Source organism: Polypterus senegalus, chromosome 13 (assembly GCF_016835505.1).
Source record: "Polypterus senegalus isolate Bchr_013 chromosome 13, ASM1683550v1, whole genome shotgun sequence".
In the NCBI taxonomy this organism is placed as follows: Eukaryota; Metazoa; Chordata; class Cladistia; order Polypteriformes; family Polypteridae; genus Polypterus; species Polypterus senegalus.
In genome coordinates this window covers 159825573-159845525 of record NC_053166.1, presented here as the reverse complement: position 1 = coordinate 159845525, position 19953 = coordinate 159825573, and the positions used below count along the sequence as shown (strand labels likewise).

At 38.5% G+C, this 19953-nt stretch overlaps 1 protein-coding gene across 7 annotated transcripts in view; it reads left to right on the top strand.

The window, feature by feature from the left end:
- LOC120542699 (meiosis regulator and mRNA stability factor 1) overlaps positions 1 to 19953 on the top strand; it is a 66286-nt gene that overhangs the window by 30460 nt on the left and 15873 nt on the right. For 6 of the 7 annotated variants that reach the window (XM_039775319.1, XM_039775322.1, XM_039775317.1 and 3 more), the window contains 14 exons: positions 494 to 657; positions 814 to 987; positions 1147 to 1321; positions 4875 to 5050; positions 5140 to 5220; positions 5991 to 6227; positions 8551 to 8670; positions 9790 to 9962; positions 10088 to 10308; positions 10442 to 10584; positions 11026 to 11159; positions 11292 to 11494; positions 13609 to 13836; positions 14122 to 14355. In XM_039775319.1, the coding sequence (XP_039631253.1) occupies positions 494 to 657; positions 814 to 987; positions 1147 to 1321; positions 4875 to 5050; positions 5140 to 5220; positions 5991 to 6227; positions 8551 to 8670; positions 9790 to 9962; positions 10088 to 10308; positions 10442 to 10584; positions 11026 to 11159; positions 11292 to 11494; positions 13609 to 13836; positions 14122 to 14355 (2463 nt within the window). The remainder of the gene's footprint in view (positions 1 to 493; positions 658 to 813; positions 988 to 1146; positions 1322 to 4874; positions 5051 to 5139; positions 5221 to 5990; positions 6228 to 8550; positions 8671 to 9789; positions 9963 to 10087; positions 10309 to 10441; positions 10585 to 11025; positions 11160 to 11291; positions 11495 to 13608; positions 13837 to 14121; positions 14356 to 19953) is intronic. The other variant, XM_039775320.1, reaches the window with a different exon arrangement.

The window sequence follows — 19953 nt, the reverse complement described above, 5'->3', positions numbered from 1 at the left end:
GTACTGGCCCTTAACACACCTCTAACCCTAATAAAAAAGAAACAAAACCAAAACAAAAAACGGTGTGCAATTTTAGCTGATGGGCAATTGTTGCGTTCCAAAAGTATGGTGCTCCTAAAAGTTTACCACACTCAGTAGATCTTAATTGCCTATGATTAGCCACCCTTTTTATAATAGTTACGCCTCAAATCTGAGTTTAGGAGTTTACGACAAGGTCGTGCTTTTGCTCGGTCCTTTATGTTCACACTTTTTTCGCCTTCTCTCCCATATGAAAATATTGTATTATAGATGCTACATCACTATTAAAATTCAGTTCAATGTTCATTACATTTATTTACTAATTAAATGAAAAGTCCCTTTTTCCCCTTGATGGGCAGTGAACCACCTTTATTTTGTGGTTGCTGACAGATATGGTGAACATCATTTCTGTATTTAAATGAAGACATCCATTTATAAGGAATTGTCGTCTGTTCTCATCTTTATTACGTCCCAGGAACTTTGCACTCTTGAATCCAAACAAAAACTGAATAAAGAGCTGGACAGGAAAACAAGAAATGAGACTCCCTCACCCCAGACAGACTTGGAACCTACCAGTAGTGTTTCTGTGGGCAGCAAATGTGCTGCAGGCATTGGGGAGCAATCTTCAAGAGCAAAGAGGTGAGTCTCTGAAAATGGAATGTGTACGATTTCTGAAGTTTGCTTTTTATGGTGCATATAAATTAAATCTTGCACTCTGGTCTTGCTTGCCGAATTGGTTTGTTTTACCAAGTGATGCTATAGCATTGTAGACTCTGTCATTATTTGTTTTTTTAGTAGACGTGACTGTTCAACACCACGTAGCATAACCGACTCCCCTGTGGAGAAAACAGACAAGACATCGATTGGTTCTGTTGGTTTTCATATCAGCACCCCTTCAGCCTTCAGTAAGCTCACCCTGCAAAGAACAACAAGCCCTCTGGTACTGTCTCAGGGCTCCTGGTCTTCCAGGTAAACCGCTCTGTTTTTATTATTAGTAGCAGCACAGAGTTCACTGTCTGCTTAATCCTGCTTTTAGTTGGTCATTGCTATCCTTCAGCATAACATTTTCCCTTATTATTTGTTGTATTCTCACTTGCCATGTTTGTTTATTTTTTCCCTTCTCATTAGAAGTGGATCTCCCTCCCTCTCTAATCGCTCTTCTCCAGCTGTCCCTACTTTGAGTAGTGCGTGTCCTGATCCTTTTTCCAGTGGAATGGACATCCATGTGACTAACCTAGACTATAGAATGTCCCGTAAGGAACTGCATCAGGTCCTACATGATGCGTTCTCCAAGTATGGTCAGGTAAGAAACTCTCCATCAAGCAAGTTGGGTACCAAGTCATTTTCAGCTGAGTTCCATTACCATTGAATCTGTACAAGCTGTATACCTTATATACTAGAGTGTTAAAAAAAAAAAAAATCGATCATAAAATCAGACCCAGACTTGTACACCCATTCAAAAATGACACTTAATTTTTTTTTTTAATACATCTTCTTGCCTCCTCCAATCTCACATCAGTTTCTGAGGCACATCGAATTTTGTTGCAGCAGCACAGTTACCAATTTCTTTCGCCATTTCCGCGACTTTAAATTTAAAACCAGCTTCATATTTTCTGATCGAATGCTCCATCATAGATAAGGGATGCTCTAACAATAAAGGTGTATGAGGGTGCGTGATACACAAAACAGTGAAAATGTCGCTTCGGAATAGTTGAAGTACTACCGTATGGTCACTTAGGCACAATGCATAGAAGTAAAAAGGCCGAGGGCTCCGTGGTTCCTCTCCCAGGTGGGCATTAGCATATTATAATCTCTTGGACCAATTTTCCGCATTCAAGTTATACGACCGACATTATAAAATACCAAAAATTATAGAGTAAAATCAAGCCCTGACTTATCCGTGGGAGAACGTGGGTATATACGGTAAATACTCAAGTTTGGCTTAGCTAATGATGGGTGATTGAAAATAAAATATAAGCTTAAAATAAATTGAATATCTGAATTTGTGGTTTTGTTTGTCTTTAAATGTTAAGATATTGCAGAAATTACTGGTTAAGGTAGTAATACAATTAATATATATATATATATATATATATATATATATATATATATATATATATATATATATATATATATATATATATATTTTTTATTTCACAATAGTTAATCAGCAATTATGTCTGGAATTCATTGGTGCCCGTTATTATTTAAATTCAAGAGTGACAGTGAAGGTCTACAGGACGGTAGTGAGACCAGCTTTGTTATATGGGTTGGAGACGGTGGCACTGACCAGAAAGCAGGAGACAGAGCTAACGATGCTTAGATTTGCATTGGGTGTGACAAGGAGGGACAGGAAATGAGGACATTGGAGGGTCAGCTCAAGTTGGGAGACCAAGTCAGAGAGACGAGATTGTGTTGGTTTGGACATGTGCAGAGGAGACATGCAGGGTATGTTGGGAGAAGGATGTTAAGGACAGATCTGCCAGGCAAGAGGAAAAGAGGAAGGCCAAAGAGTAGGGTTATGGATGTGGTGAGAGAGGACATGCAGCTGATGGGTGTAACAGAACAAGATGACAAGGACAGGAAGAGATGGAAGAAGATGATCTGCTGTGGTGACCTCTAACAGGAGCAGCCGAACAAAGAAGATTCTCCTCCACTACTTACAGTTCCACTGAAATTTTGAATATTCAGCACTTTGCTTCACAATCTGTCTTTAAATACTTGGGGGTCTGACAGCATACACACATTTTGCATAGACTGCTTTTGTAAAGTCAGTTATTTAGGTACAATTTATTATTGAATGGTTTACAAAAATAAAGTGTTTATTTGCTATATAGAGACTTAATAACATTTTACTTTTGACGTGGCATAAACTATTTAAGAGGGGTGGCAGGTAACGGAGAATCCATAGCTCCTGGAGTTCAAATCTGGCTACTCAGTATATCTGAGGTTTTCATAGTGTTTCCATGTCAAGACACTTGGTAGTATTGGATTAGTAGTCATTTTTTTGTTTTTGAAATCTATTAACTAACTTTCAGACCTCAGTACTGATATTAAAATGGATCTGAAGCAAATTATGGATAACTTCAAAACCACACCCGTCTTACTCCAGTCTCCCTCTTGTGCTGCACAAGTGTGTGACTCCCGTTAAGTCCAAATCTTGTCAAAGTAAGGGGGGGCTTCCTATGAAGTGTTGATCACATCAAAGCCTGTGGTATCGTTTCATGAGGTAAACAAAATGGACATTTTTTTCAATGTTGAGGGGATGGGATTTCAGGTGGGGTTTTTTTTGTTGGTACTTTTTCAGTACTGATAAACCACACAGCTCTATAGCTGAGTGTGCAAGTTCATTGGCCACTTCTGACAATGTTGTTTGGGTTCCGTTTGTAGCACTTGGCTGCATCGTTTGCAGTTTAGCAGCTGTAGACTAAAATGAGTCACTTTAAATACAAAAGAGTCACTCTTTTATCCATGATTCCTGCTTGCTGATAATGTGTAATTACATATCTTAGTACAGTGTCTGTTCTTTATCATTTTATAAAATTCAATGCATCATTACCTCCTTTAATTGATCATTCAGACTAGATGGTGAGGGATTAAGACACTTAACGTACTAATGCCTTTTCGTGCAACTACATACGCTCACCTGCCACCTTATCAGGTACACTTTGATGTACCGGGTTGGACTCCCTTTGGCCTTTAGAAGTGCCGTAATTCATCGTGGCATAAATTCAACAAGACGCTAGAAACATTCCTCAAGGTCTATATTGACATAGCATCACGCAGTTGCTGCAGGTTTGTTGGATATACATCCATGATGCGAATCTCCCATTCCACCCCGTCCTAAAGGTGCTGTATAGGTTTGAGATCTGGTGACTGTGGAGGCCATTTAAGCACAGTGAATTCCTTGCCATGTTCACGAAAACTTTGAGATGATTTGAGCTTTGTGGTGGTGTTGAGGCCAAAGTCTGACCCTACCATCCAAGTGTCCCAGCAGAGATTGAGACTTGTCAGACCAGGAAACATTTTCCCAATCTTATATTGGCCTATTTTGATGAGCCTGTGCAAATTGTAGCCTTAGTTGCCTGTTCTTGGCTGACAGGAGTGGCACCTGGTGTGATCTCCTGCTGCTGTAGTCAGTCTGCTTTAAGGTTTGATGTGTTCAGAGATATTCTTCTGCATACCTCAATTGTAACAAGTGGTTATTAGTTACTGTTGCCTTTCTTATCATCTCAAACCGGTCTGGCCATTCCCTTCTGAGCTATGGCATCAACAAGGCATTTTCTTCCAGACAACTACCACTCACTGGATATTTTGCCTTTTTCAGACCATTCTCTGGAAACCCTAGAGATGGGTGTGCGTGAAAATCCTAGTAGATGAGTAGTATTTGAAATACTCAGACCAGCCCATCTGGCACCAACAACCGTGTCACATTCAAAGTCACTTCAATGACCTTTCTTTCCCATTCTGATGCTCGGTTTGAACTTCAGTATGTCTCTAAATTGGCCCTAGTGTGTGCTGGGTGTGTTTGTGTGTGTCCTGTGGTGGGTTGGCACCCTGCCCGGGATTGGTTCCTGCCTTTTGCCCTGTGTTGGCTGGGATTGGCTCCAGCAGACCCCCCGTGACCCTGTGTTCGGATTCAGCGGGTTGGAAAATGGATGGATGGATGGATAGGTCGTCATGTCGATGTCCACATTATAAAATGTATTGAGTTGCTGCCATGTGATTGGCTGATTTAGTTGTTTGCGTTAATGAAGTGGCCAGTGAGTGCATGTAAAGAATAGTTTAAAATGAGTATTTCATTGGACAGAATGTGATTTAAAATGTTTTAATGAGAGAATTTGGTTGAAATATAGGTGGTGAGTTTGGAACTGAGCCCTCACACTGACTACCAGCTCCGTGCAAGTGTGCAGATGGGAACTCTTCAGGAAGCGATCAGCGCTGTCAGCGGGTTACATCGCTACAAAATGGGAAGCAGACGCATCCAAGTGTCTCTTGTCACAGGCACTAATAAATCTCTCTCCCTCCTCAGGTAACATTGTATTTTTAGCAATAAAGTGCATACGCTCTAGAAATTTAAAAATTCCAACATCTTAACCTTCACCTCCTCTCTGCTTCCAGCTCTGAAACCGTCAGCATTCTGCAAGATGCCCCAGCTTGCTGTCTGCCTCTTTTCAAGTTCACTGAGATTTATGAGAAAAAGTAAGGGTACAGAAAGCAAGAGTAATGACAAGCTAGGAAAATTGATTGTGTTCGTAATGAAAAAAGTGTTTAAAAGAATCCTGACCTGCAGTTTTTGTTTTTTATGTTGCAATTTAAAGAAATATGTTGGAGTTCAAAAGCTTTATGATTTAATGATTTCAAAATGTAAAAGATGTCTCCTGCTAATGCACTTAAGCTGCAGCATTGTGGTCTCTTAGCCATAAGAGACATAGCGGTCTTTGTGGCTTTACATTGATGGATTAAAGGCCAGAAGTCCACATGACCGGCATTATCAAGTTCTTCCATGTGAACCCTGAATACAATGAGGACTGATTGAGGTCACTGATGTTAGGTAGAATACTTAGAAGGGGCTGGGTGGTCTCAGAACCCCTACAGATTTTTTTTTTTCTGCAGCCGTCTGGAGTTTTGTTTTTTCTGTCCTCCCTGGCCATCGGACCTTATTTTTATCTTATGTTAATTAGTGTTCCCTAATTCTATTTTCTTATTTATTTTGTCTTTTTTCTCTTTCTTCATCATGTAAAGCACTTTGAGCTCATCATTTGTATGAAAATGTGCTGTAGAAATAAATGTTGAGATTTTCCACATAAATTGATTATTGCAGATGCTAGATAGTAACAATATGATTCTGCGTTACACTGTTTAGGAATGATGGTTTAGACTACTATGACCAGTGGGTGATAGAAGTCTTGTTTTTTTATTTGTTTATTTATGTATGTATATGGTTTTTTTTTTTTTTTTATTTGCTTAAGATTTGGACGCAAATTGGCAATCTCTGACCTGTACAAGCTGACTGATGTTGTGGCTGTGAGAGACCAGGGAAATACCAGGTTGATCTGTCTACTGCCCAGCAGTCAGGCAAGGCAGAGTCCCCTTGGTTCCTCACTGTCGCATGATGGATCATCTGCCAACTGCAGCCCTGTGGTTTTTGAGGAGCTTGAATATCATGAGCCAATCTGCAAGCAGCACAGTACTATGCAGAATTTCAGGTACAGGGGAATTTGGAAAAGGGCGTTTATATAAGAAAAACATGCACACAGACATGCAAGGTTATATTCAAGCATTTAATTTTTACATATTTCATTGTTGTTTGTGGTTCTACAGCTTCAGCTGTTTACTGATGCTATGATTAAGTAAATGACAATAAATGAAAACGAATGACTCCCAAATGGGGGAGAGTGCAGAGAACCAATGCCTTGATATTACTGACATTAAGTATTGTCAGGTGTCTTGTCAATATGCTTTAAAAACACTCCACAGAACTAGTGATCACAAAGCTTCATTATGTAAAGCAGTGAACAGAGTGTTACTGCTTTTTCAGACTCTTTCAGAGTGTTTTAATGACTAATGTTTAAGAAGAAGATGATGATGAGCAGATAGCTTAAAATAAATGACACATTTTGTATTAGTGTACCTTGCACGGAGTGAAATAATTTCATCTTCATACACTACAGCTTTAACTGTGGTTAGAATGGATATGCTACACATTTCTGCATCTTATTTGGTGAGAGAGTATAATGTGTAGTTAATAAAATGTGCATTTTGTTTGTAAAGGCAAGCTTTTGTATCAAGTAGTGGTCCTTGTTTCTTGGGACTGAGCCGTGTCCATTTTGTAATAATTAAAAATCTGGTTTTCAGTGAAGAGTTGTGTCAATTCTGTCAATAAAGATGTAAGACGAGGTTCCCCTGGAAGCCAATTGGATTGTCACTTTTTCTGATAAAGCAGCACATAGGGACTTCTTTATCTCTTACTCCTCTTAGTTGCCTGGAAAAGAATTTCAGTGGCAGGTGTGCAATAAATTTTAAAATATCATACTTGGTAGGTGCTACTGCTTTTTTTAAGTCCTGTGTAGATCAACTAAAACATTTAGCCAAAATTATAGTGTGATGGGAACTAAAAATGTGGATTATGTTGATTATAAAAAAATGCGACAGGTATTAAAGAAAATTCCATATTTGGAATCTTGAAATGATTTCAAGTGTTTCAACCAAACACTTCATCAGTGTTATGATGTGGTTGTGCTGAAGCCAAGCTCTCTGACAGTAGTAAAATTCTAGCAAGTTCTGAGCAAACTAAAGTATATTGTTTCTTTCAATTCTTTGAACTCAAGCCTGGAAAATTCAAATAGTGGAAGTGGAAAGAAAAACTTTGGCTTTGAAGTGAAGCCTCTTTTCTTTCTCCTGCTTAATAGTTCATGTTCACTTAATCTGTCTCATTCAGTTTTTACTTGGAATTGATGTTGGACAAGTAATGAATGGCAGGTAAATTCTAATGCTGTCATTGGGCTGATATCCATTGCTAGAGGCATCACCAGCAGATATTTGTTGCTCAAGTGGGGTGTTTGACTAAAATTACATTTAAAATCACAAGATTTCACAATTAAGCATATTCCATAAATACTTTGCTTCATTGTGGTAGAAATATAAGGATGTTTAATAAATTATTAGTTGAAGCGGTTTGAAACGGCAGCCATCAATTAAAGATTTTTGTGAAATTGAATGAAGATTATGGAAGTAAACCAAAGATGCCTAATGAACATTTTGTTTTCAGTATTTAATTATTGATTACCACATACAAGTTAAGAAATGTACTGTAATTCTGTATGTGACAGATCCTAAAGGCCTAATAAGGAACATACCGTATATACGCATGTTTAAGTCGGGGCTTGATTTTACGGTATAATTTCAGGTATTTTATAATGCTGGTCGTATAAGTCAAATGTGGAAAACTCACACTATTGGTCCAAGAGATTATGATATGCTAACGCACACCTGAGAGAGTAACCAAAGAGCACACTGCCTTTTTGTCTATATATTGTGCTTATGTGACCACACGGTAATACTCCCAACTATTCCAAAGCGACGTCTGCACTGTTTTGTGTTTTTTGTATCTCACACCCTCATACACCTTTATCGTAAGAGCATCCCTTATCTACGATTAGAAGAAAATATGAAGCTGGTTTTAAATTAAAAGTCGTTGAAGTGGCGAAAGTAATTGGTAACTGCGCTGTGCAGTAAAATTCAATGCGTCTGAGAAACTGATGTAAGATTTGAGGGAGCAAGAAGATGTAAAAAATTAAGTGACGTATTTTTGAACGGGCGTATAAGTCGGGGTCTTATTTTATGATCCGACTTATACGCAAATATCTACGGTAATCGCACAATATCCTTAGCACAAAATAGCTGTTGTGATTCTTGGTGGTGGAAGAGTTAGCAAAGCTTATAATTTCCACATAATGTGTGGTATATTTTTTAGTATTAAAGTACACATTACTGCTTGGTATCGGTCTAACCTAACTGTTTTTTCCTCAGTGAAAGCGACTTTGATCCTGACTCCTATAAAATCCCCTTTGTGGTTCTTTCCTTGAAAAGTTTTGCTGCACAAGTACATAGCCTTCTGCAAAGCCATGAGGGGACTCTCCCATTGTTGAGGTGAGTTTTACCAGTTGGTGATCGCCTCAGCTTATTTTCAGAAATTTTAATTGGCTGCGTACAGGGAAGATATGTGAAAGAGCTCCGGGTGCTTTAAAGGCCATTGACTTTGGGAGGAGGAGGAGGGCTAAAAGACATAAGGGTAGCGAGAAATGCTCTTTATTTTGACGGCTTCTGTTACTGCAAACTCCACCCCATTTTCACATTTTGATCAAAGCACCCCTTCCTCTGCTTGAACTTTAACAGTACAACACAGAAAAATTATTTCAATTTTACAACAGTTTTCTGACAGTTTTAAAAGAATTACTGTTTTTAATTTGCAAATGCAAGTGATGGAAATAATTTATTGCCAGATTTTCATGTATCTCTGAAATTTTTAGCTTTTTAGTAAATACCATGTGGTGCTTATATTAGTATCTGATAATTAATTTGAGACAATATTAGAGTGAGTTGAAATTTTGGTTATGTGTAGAGTTGGTGGTGTCTGAAGAGCACTAACACTACTTAAAGGATTCGAACTAGTGAAAATCATCCAGTTAGACGATGATTTGTTAATGTTAAATTGACTTTTCTTTCTTTTGGGATTTGTATAATATGGAGTGTGCCACTCACTATGAATATCTGTCTATTCTTTTTAATAATAGACTAGGGGGCTCCACCCCCTGCTTGCTTCTCTTGCCCACCCCCGGGTTCGGTTAACCAGATATACAATTTAAAGAGATTGTTATTTTCATTCATTTTTTTATTTCATGATATTTGTCAGTAATAAAGCTGTAGTGAATGGGTTATTCCCCATCCCCTTTTTTGTGTAAATATGTATTATCTAACTGCCTTACCTTAACCTTTGTTGTTTCTATTTGTCTGTTTTATTTCATTCTGTCTGTTATTAGATGCAACTGAGAAGGCAAATTTCATGTTTTCTTGTGTAAACTTGACTAAATAAAGAAACCTTAATCACTGCTTCTTGACAGTTCTTTAGGACTATGAGAAAATGATTCATATTCCTGTGCTAAGAGAAATGTCCTAATGTAAAACAAAACCAATTTGTGACAGTTTATTGGACAGAGTTTGAGGTAAAGGTAGACTACAGTTCTTAACATTGTCCTTAAATGTTTGCAGTTTCCCAGATTGCTATGCTTCAGAGTTTAGTTCTCTAAGTCTTGTGGAGGAGGGAGAAGGAGTGTCTTTGGAGCACCTAATTACCTGCATTCCAGGAATCAATATTGTCACTGCTCAGAATGGCATCAAAGTAGTCAAGTGGATACATAACAAACCTCCCCCACCAAATTCTGGTAAGGCAAAGCCTGTAGTGAAATGTGAATTGGATTTTATTAAAGACACACCTTAAGTAGACGATTTGAGTGCTTTTACCATGCTTGCCTTCAACACGAGGATAAATCTTTCTTTCCTCCTTCAGATGCTTGGATTCACCGCTGCAAAAGCCCCATTGGCAACCCACAATTGATTCAGTTTAGCAGGGAAGTTATTGACATGATGAAAAACCAGCCTAGCTGTGTTATACCCATCAGCAAGTTTATTCCCTTGTACCACTACCACTTTGCCAAGCAGTGCCGAGTTTCTGACTACGGCTACTCAAAGCTGCTGGAGCTCCTTGAAGCTGTTCCCCATGTCTTACAGGTTTGTATTTGTCTGATCTCGTATGTAATGAACTCTGTGATTCATGGATAGGAAACAATGCTTGGATTGTCATGGATGGTACACATTGCTGCTCACAGCACCCTTAATTCTCATTGTTTGTTTCTGACAACAGATCCTTGGGATGGGCTCCAAGCTCATGCTGACTCTAACACACCGTGCCCAAGTGAAGAGGTTTACACAAGATCTACTAAAGCTGCTCAAGTCACAGGCCAGCAAGCATGTTGTGATTCGAGATTTTGTACAAGCGTATCACTGGTGAGCATCTCTCTGTGTTGTGTACACATGTTAGTGCACTGCATTTCTTCAGGATGAATCCCTGATTATTGAGAGACGCAGACAGTTTTAGGCAGTTGGCCTGCACTGCCCGACATTTCATTATGATCTCCCGACAATGTGAACCTCAATTCTCTAGTTGAATTATGCTATCAATAAGTATGTAGAATTATAATTGATGATTTGGAGCTCTAGTCTGATGATTACTTCTCCCAGAATGTTACCATTGAATTGGGCTTTGCTGTTCTATTCAGCTGTATGTTTGCAATTAATTTGTAAATACACCAATTTTTTGAAAATGCCTAACTTTGTGTTTCTTGCTGCATGTACATATGCAGCAAATGTCCATTATTGGTGGTTTCCAGCATGCTTGGTAGTTTATATTGCTCTTTTTAATTTGGCTGACTTTCAAAACTTTGGCAGGTGCTTCTCCAAAGACTGGAATGTGATCAATTATGGAGTGTGTGAACTGATGGATTTGCTAACAGAAATTCCAGATACCACAGTGTGTGTGTCACACCAGGATGGTGATGTGGTAATATCGATGCCCAAGAGAGGTAAGGAAATCAGTTTGCTTTTTTATTAATTTTTTTTTTTTTTAAGGTGTGGGCTTTCTTAAAGACATATTTGTTAGTTTATAAACACAGTGTGGTACAGGACATAAATATAGCCTCACATACTCTCTTTAGAGCGCACCCAGGATGAGTTGGAGAGGACAAAACATTTTGCCAAAGAGGTGGTCGATCTTTTGAGACACCAGCCACACTTTCGCATGTCCTTCAGCAAGTTCATTCCCTCCTACCACCATCACTTTGGACGCCAGTGTAAACTGACCTATTATGGGTTCAATAAGCTTCTGGAACTTTTTGAGGCAATACCAGATGTGCTGCAGGTACTCTTGGAATCTTTTTTTTGTTGGTTTGTTTACATTTCATTTACGTATGTGTGTGTGTGTGTGTGTGTGTGTGTGTGTATATGTATGCAGACAATCCTCACTTACTGACAGAGTTCCATTCCTATGACTAGGTTATTGAGCAAATTGCTTGGTAAGTGAGGAGCCGCTAACTTACGGCTATTTCAAGCATACTGTATGGTAGCCATCTTTCTCGATGATGTCATCAAATTGGTCAAGAAATTTTTCCACTGCCTCTACGTCTGTGCTTGCTGCCTCACCGCTGATACTCTGATTGTGCAGGTAGAATCTCCGACAAAACAGTTGAAATGGCTTGCCATAAATGTTTCCGTTAATTCTTTGCCTTCATGTGCCTTCAAAGTCTCATAGATTCTGCGTGCCGTGACATACCACGGGGGCAAGACCAACAAAGGGTAATACGAGATAAGATGCTTGATGCTCCTCAGCCGTTTCCATAACCAACATTTGCGTGCAGCATACAATACCGACTGCTTGTATGTCCGCACAATCATTAAACAAGTAGGTCATCAGGTGAGGAGTGTCTGTATCTGTGTGTGTTTATGTGAATATATAATTGTGTGTGTGTATATATATGTGTGTGTGTGTGTGTATATGTATATGTATATATATATATATATATATATATATATATATATATATATATATATATAAAAAAGTGTGTGTGTGTATTCTTTTTTGATGAAGGTGAGAGAAGCTTGTGTACCTCTGATTTTATTTCTGCATTGCTTCAGTATTCACCTTTCATCCACTGCTAGGATAATTAAGTTTATCAAACAAATATTATCAGTTGTAACTTATTTTTTTTGAGCTACACTTCGACATAAAGTCTAATCTTGCTAAGCTTGGCTTATATTGTTTTGTGTGTGTGGTTTATTTTCTTCTTCTTTTCAAGGTGGTATTAATTTCATTATATATTTGGAGTAATGGATGCTCCTTAAAGTTACCCCAATCAGTGTTTGAAGGTGAATCTTACAAAAAGAAGAACTCGTAGCATTTTGATCTATCCATTTTTAAAAGAATGAAAAAAAAACTTCTTTGTACATATGGAAAAGCAACTTGTGTGGACTGGTCGACTGATACAGTGCATAAAGCCAAAAAATTACTTCTCTACCTAAGTCTTATGAGACATTTGTCCATTAACATAGAATAACTGCTGTCTTTTTTGTTACTTAAATATACACATTTTATAGTTGTATGAATGATAGGAAATTGTTCACCTTTTTCACTTTGCCCATGCCTTATATGTCACCATAATTTACAACACAAACAAATACAGAACACAAAAATATGACACCGTAATCATAAAGAACATCTTCAAGAAATAAGTGTATGGCACTCATGCAATAATTAATGATTTGTTGATGCTGGATAATGATGATGATGATAAGCAACACTTTTTTTATTTAATGTGTTACTAGATACTGATATACATATTTCACTGGTGAACGTGGGCTTGCTTGAATCATGTAGTACCTCCAAGCAGCTTAGAGATAAAACAGCATGAAGATTGACTGCTTTAGACCACTTGCTAGAAAAAGAATATGGAATGTGACTGGAAGTACATGCATGTGATGCACTACAAGAAAAGAAGGAATGCCTTTTTTAGGTTTAGTGACTGAACTCCTCATACCTGCAAAAGCCTTGTGCAAGAATAGCTTGGGATAAGCAGAGGTGTAGTTGTAATAGGTAGTGGTCAGTACAGAGATGAGAGAAAGCAAAATCAGTCAAGGTTCTTGAACTATAATAAATGTGAGAAGCTGTACCATTAGCAAATAAATTGAGCTAAAGGAACAAGGAAACTGAGTCACTAAGATAAAGCATGGAGTCAAAATGTATAGAATAAAACAAAGCAAGCAATTGCTAGCTACTGGCATTTTTGGACTCTTGTATAGTTTCTCAGGTGGTGGCTTGTATTTGCTTTAAAAAGTCTGTGTTAATTGTATAAAGCAAGTGAACCTCTCATATTATTACCAAGTAACTGGAGAAAGGCTCCTTGGCCAAAGCTCTGTACTGGCAAGTGGCATTGTAACTTCCCTGTTCAAATGTGTCATGTATTTGTTGCTGGCGATCAGGTTTTAGAATGTGGAGAAGAGAAGATTCTTGCCCTGACTGAGGTGGAAAAGGTGAAAGCTTTAGCTGCCCAGCTCGTAAAGCTGCTTCGCTCACAGAAGGACAACAGTTTGCCTATAACAGACTTGATGACTGAGTACTGCAAGACCTTTGGCTACGGACTGAGGCTTCAGGATTTTGATGTTAGCTCAGTATCAGTCCTACTGCAGAAGCTGTGTCATGTAGTCAAGGTGGGTATCTAAAGCCACCAACAGGCTATAAACTAAGTGAAGCAGGACTTTCAGCATATTTGAATATACAAATCATCTGTCCATTTGGTGTCATTATATTTGGGTTATACTTTTTTTTTTTTTTTAACTTGGGCAAAATAAACTATAAAATTGCAACTAGATATTAAAGAATTTAACACCCATTTTTTAAGTGGCTAGTATGTGTTCCCTTGATCAAGTCATAGTTAATGTACAGTGAATTTGCATAGGCCCGTTCTTTTATCATTTATACTTTTCTCTCTTAAGGTGGTGGACACCCTGGTTGGCAGAGAGGTCCAGTTAATAAACAGAAAGTCTCTACGCTCTTTGACTACCCAGCTGCTGGTTCTCCTCATGTCCCACACTAGCCCCTCATGTTCCCTGAGCCTGAACCAGCTGATTGCACAATATGAGTTCACCTATGGAAGTCCCCTCAACCCATGCGAGTATGGCTTTGTTTCTCTGGGGGAGCTTCTAAAAAGCTTGCCCAATCTAGTAGAGGTAAGAGTCCTAAGGAGTGACAGTGTGTCTCTTTGAATGTTAAGCAGCCATTCTGTAGCTTGGGCTGCTCTGTCACCCTTTGTATTTGTGGTCGGTCTTTGTGAATGGGAGGGGGAAAAAAGGACTCTACATCTGTAAATTGTCCAGAGAGTAGTTTCCTTCTTTTTTCGGCATTAGAAGTTAATATTTTTCTGAACTAAAAATGAATAGACTCTTATATTCATATTAGAAAAGCATGAAACATATTAGCACAGTATGGTACATGCATTCATTTTTGTTCATTATTTCTAAATTTTGTTGCTGTCATTGTTTATCTGAACGGGTCACAATGATAAAGCACATATTTTAATAAGGCTTGATCTTATGATATACACACATACTTCAGATATGATATCAGTTTGAAAAGCATTCTGTTTAGGGTTAGTGTGGATTTTTTTTTGGATACCATGTTTTTAGTATTTTATCCCATTCCTATTCTTGTACTCATTTTTCATGTATAGTTTACCTACATATGATCCTGTAACCACAAAAGTGGGTTTAAAAAAGTAAATTCATGGATAGTTGTTGTTTTCAATCTTATGTAGAAATTTACTTCTGAGGGGAGAAGCATAAGATCATGCCTATGGGCCAAGTCTGCTTCAGTAAAAAAACAAATTTGTTGAATATGAGGCATTACTAATATGTACATTAGACTGTTCACATTTGAACTGCTTAATTATACTCACTTAGTGCTGCACATTTAAGTATTTTTAAATATAATACGCTACCATTTGTCTGTACAGGATTTTAAATCACCTGTAGCTCACACATCGTTTCACCTATTGACCATATATATGGCCATCTTTATTTGGTACAGATATACTACGTGATGCCTACTATCCGCTTTCGGGGCGACGATTGACCTCCAAGGTTATTCCTGATTTTATTTTATTGTAGAATCAACTCTCGGCAGTGGCCAGCAGGGCGGTCATGTGGCACATGTATACGGGCGCCATTCTCATCCCTACCACCTTTGTCATCACTTCCCCCCCTATTTCTTCATATCTTAAATCATTCTTGAGTCAGATTGCACACTCAAGTTCCAGCTTAAGTGAAAAATTAAGGAAAACGTACTAAGTAATTGCAACACAAACACTCAATGAGTTTTAACTCAAAAAGATGCCCGACAAAAAAGATAAGAAGCGGGCCGCTAGGGTGGAGAAAAGAAGAGCTGCTCAGGAAGCAGCAAGCACATCAACCTCTGAGCAAACAAAAGATAAACATACAGAAAAAGAGGAGGAAAACTAGGAATGCTCAGGTCAAGTGGATTCACTGCACGTTATCGTGCAGCGTGCTGTTACTGGTTTGAGTATAATGTGTGTTGAGAAATTGACATTAGTAGAACCCTTTTTGTAATTTCCCCCAGAAGAAAATTAATATCTTTTTATTACACTCTGGTACATTTTAGCTCATCAGCTGATATGTTATGCTGACTGATTTGTCAGCATTGAATATAAACAGTGTAATAAAAAGAGTTTAATTAAGAAAGCCATTAGGATTTATATGCCTCTGTACCATAGCTGTTAAAGGAGGTTGTTACTGAGTGTGGACTATCTACTGTAAGTTGTAAAACATTTTTTACATGTTCAGACATACGTGGCAGATGTTGGCAGCATTCTGATCTATTAAAGCAATGGAGTCAGGTGTCTGTATTCTGAAACTTTTTTTTCCCCACCTCCTTAAATGTCTGTTGTAACAAACTGCCTGATGATGAGCTAAATGCCATATCCCTCAGTACTCTTGGTGAGAGTTCAGATTTAATTTTCCTGTGTGAACAACAAACCCCACCCTGGTTGGTTAACGTCATTATGTGAGTGTGAAATTGTGGCCTAGAAGTGGTCAACATTGAATACCTTTATGTTAACAAAGTTGTTTTTGGTGATTGCGTGTAATGGTGTGATGGGTGGGGGTGTCTGATATCTGAGGACTAGGGAAGCATGAACAGTTACACTCGCAATCCAAAGGAAAGTGATTTCTGAATCTTTACATATACCACTGAGTGTCAAATAACAAGCAGTTTACTGTGCTTAAAGTTGCAGTTCTTTTGCATGCACTAGACTAGAGTTTTCTTACAGCATACTTTTTTTATTATCTTTTTAATCTAAACAGACCAAAGGCAGAATATTCTCAGTTCTGTGCTCTACCCCAATTTCATCTGATTTAGATTACTGAAATCAATATGGCACGATATACAACTTAACGGGGTTGGTGCCAGGATTGGCACCTCAGCCACCTGCACGAGTGGACAAGAATGAAAACATTGCATCCTGTTTGTTATGGAGTGTTAAGGCGATGTTACATCACATTTTTACTCTGGTAGGAGAATGTTCATAAAGCTTCAAGGGTTTCATGTGCAGTGTTGTACTTGGTAACCATTAGAAAGCCATAAGTGAGTTATCCAGAATTTTGCATCTAGTTCCAGTGATGAGCCACTTTGTCATAGAAGGGCGTACATTAGGAGTTAATCACCTTCAATCAAAAACTTCTATACTGCTTATGTACATGGTGTACACATTATTTAATATCATTAATGGTTATTGTATGGCTGTTTTATTAGAGACAATGATGGCATTCTTCATTCCAGCATATGTTTCCTTAACTGAAGGACCCCTTGTTTTTGCCCTTTCTTACAACGCATAAAGACTGCAAGTGTAAACATTGCATTATTGCAGACACACATTTTACAAGCCCCCAATTTCATTGCAGAAAGCAAACTTAGTCCTAATGCTTTCCATGTTTTTTTTTTTTTTTTTTAATTATATATAAAAGAGGCAGAAATCTGTCCGCCTCAGTGGTGACTCTTGTATTAAACCGACTTTGATTGTCATATGTATATAAAACTAGCTTGAAGTACCCAGTGCTGCCTGGGAGGAAAATAAAGTCTTGTTTTTTTTCATTATTTAAAAAACATATACCATATATACTCACATATGATTCAGGTCTTGAAACCCGAAAAATTAATCATAAAATCAGACCCCAACTTATACGTCCGTTCAAAAATGCAACACTTAAATTTTATTTTTTTCTCCAATCTCGCACCAGTTTCTCAGACACATTGAGTTTTGTGGCAGCAGCGAAGTTACCAGTTTCTTTCACCACTTCAACGATTTTTAATTTAAAACCAGCTTCATATTTTATTCTGATCATACGCTCCATCATAGATTAGGGATGCTCTTACGATAAAGTTATATGAGGGTGTGAGATACAAAAAACACAAAACAGTGCAAACGTTGCTTCGGAATAGTTCAGGTATTACCGTGTGGTCACGTTGGCACATTAGAGAGAGAGAGAGAGAGGTTAGGAGCACACGCTGATACAGCACATTGCTGCACCCACAAAGGAAAAAAAAAGGCTGTGTGCTCCATTGTTACTCTCTCAGGTGGGCGTTTGCATATCATAATCTCTTGGACCAATAGCGTGAGTTTTCCGCATTCGACTTGTACAGCCAATATTATGAAATGCCAGAAATTATACAGTAAAATCCATTCCCGACTTATCCACAGGTATATATGGTAATAAAAAAAACACAACTTTAAAAATAAATTAGCAAACAATAAAGACTCACTAATGTGCTTGTCTTGTGGTCTTGTATGTATGTTATCATCCAGTTGACGCTTGGAACCGGCCAACTCTGTTTAATTTCAGAAGCAACAGGGGGCGCGGTGGTGCTCAAACATAAAGAATGCTGGCAGTCACTCCCAGTTCGCCCTCTGGTGGTCGTTCCAAGTGTCAACTGGATGATAACATGCATACAAGACTGCAACATCACCCCACCCCCCACCCTACCCAGAAGGGGTGGTGGGTTAGGGTTGATTTCACCCTACAGTATTTTTAGCCGACCAATGAGAAACATGTCTACCATGTTTCATGAAAATCGCTCCAACCATTCAGAAGTGATGCTGGAACATACATACAGTCATATGAGAAAGTTTGGGAACCCCTCTTAATTCTTTGGATTTTTGTTTATCATTGGCTGAGCTTTAAAAGTAGCAGCTTCCTTTTAATATGCGACATATCTTATGGTAACATAAGTAGTTAAGCAGTGACATTAAGTTTATTGGACAAACAGAAAATATGCATCATAACAAAATTAAACAGGTGCATAAATTTGGGCACCCCAACAGAGATATGACATCATTACTTAGTTGAGCCTCCTTTTGCTTCTTTGAGCCTCTAGATGCCTCCTATAACCTGTGATGAGTGTCTGGATTCTGGATGGAGGTATTTCTGACCATTCTTCCATACCAGATCTCTCCAGTTCAGTTCAATTTGATGTCTGCCGAGCATGCTTCAAATCATCCCATAGATTTTCAGTGATATTCAAGTCGGGGGACTGTGACGGCCATTCCAGAACATTGTACTTCTCCCTCTGCGTGAATGCCTTTGTAGATTTCGAGCTGTGTTTTGGCTCATTGTCTTGCTGGAATATCCAACCCCTGTGTAACTTCAACTTTGTGACTGATACATTATCCTGAAGAACTTGTTGATATCGGGTTGAATTCATCCGACCCTCAACTTTAACAAGTACCCCAGTCCCTGAAGTAGCCACACGGCCCCACAGCATGATGGAACCGCCACCAAATTTGACAGTAGATAGCAGGTGTTTCACTTGGAATGTGGTGTTCTTCTTCCGCCATGCAAAGCGCTTTTTGTTCTGACCAAATAACTCTGTTTTTGTCTCATCAGTCCAAAGCAATTTGTTCCAAAATGAATCTGGCTTGTCTAAATGAGCATTGGCATACAACAAGCGACTCTGTTTATGGCGTGAGTGCAGAAAGGGCTTCTCTGTTATCACCCTGCCATACAGATGTGCTGAATTGTAGAACGATGTACAGATACACCATCTGCAGCGAGATGTTCTTGCAGGTCTTTGGAGGTGATCTGTGGGTTGTCTGTAACCATTCTTACAATCCTGCGCATATGCCACTCCTGTATTTTTCTTGGCCTGCCAGACCTTCTGGGTTTAACAGCAACCGTGCCTTTGGCCTTCCATTTCCTGATTCCATTCCTTACAGTTGAAACTGACAGTTTAAACCTCTGAGATGCTTTTGTAGCCTTCCCTAAACCACGATACTGAACGATCTTTGTTTTCAGATCTTTTGAGGGTTGCTTTGAGGATCCCATGCTGTCTGTCACTCGAGTCAAAGGGAAGGAAGCACAACTTGCAATTGACCACCTTAAATACCTTTTCTCATGATTAGACACACCTGTCTATGAAGTTTAAGGCTTAACCAGCTAATCGAACCAAGTAATCAGCATTGAGCAGTGACAGGCATTCAAATCAGCAAAATTACAAGGGGACCCACATTTGTGCACAGCCAGTTTTTCACATTTGATTTAATTTTATACAACTAAATACTGCTTCACTCAAAATCTTTGTTCAGAAATCACCCCAGTACAGTACTCCGATGTTCCTAGGAAATAAAAGAAATACCACTGTTATCTTTTTTGTTGAAAGGAGAGTAAATTATTATGCAGGCTGAGAGGGGTTCCCAAACTTATTCATATGACTGTATGTACGTACGTACATACATACACATACATTGATTTTTATATATT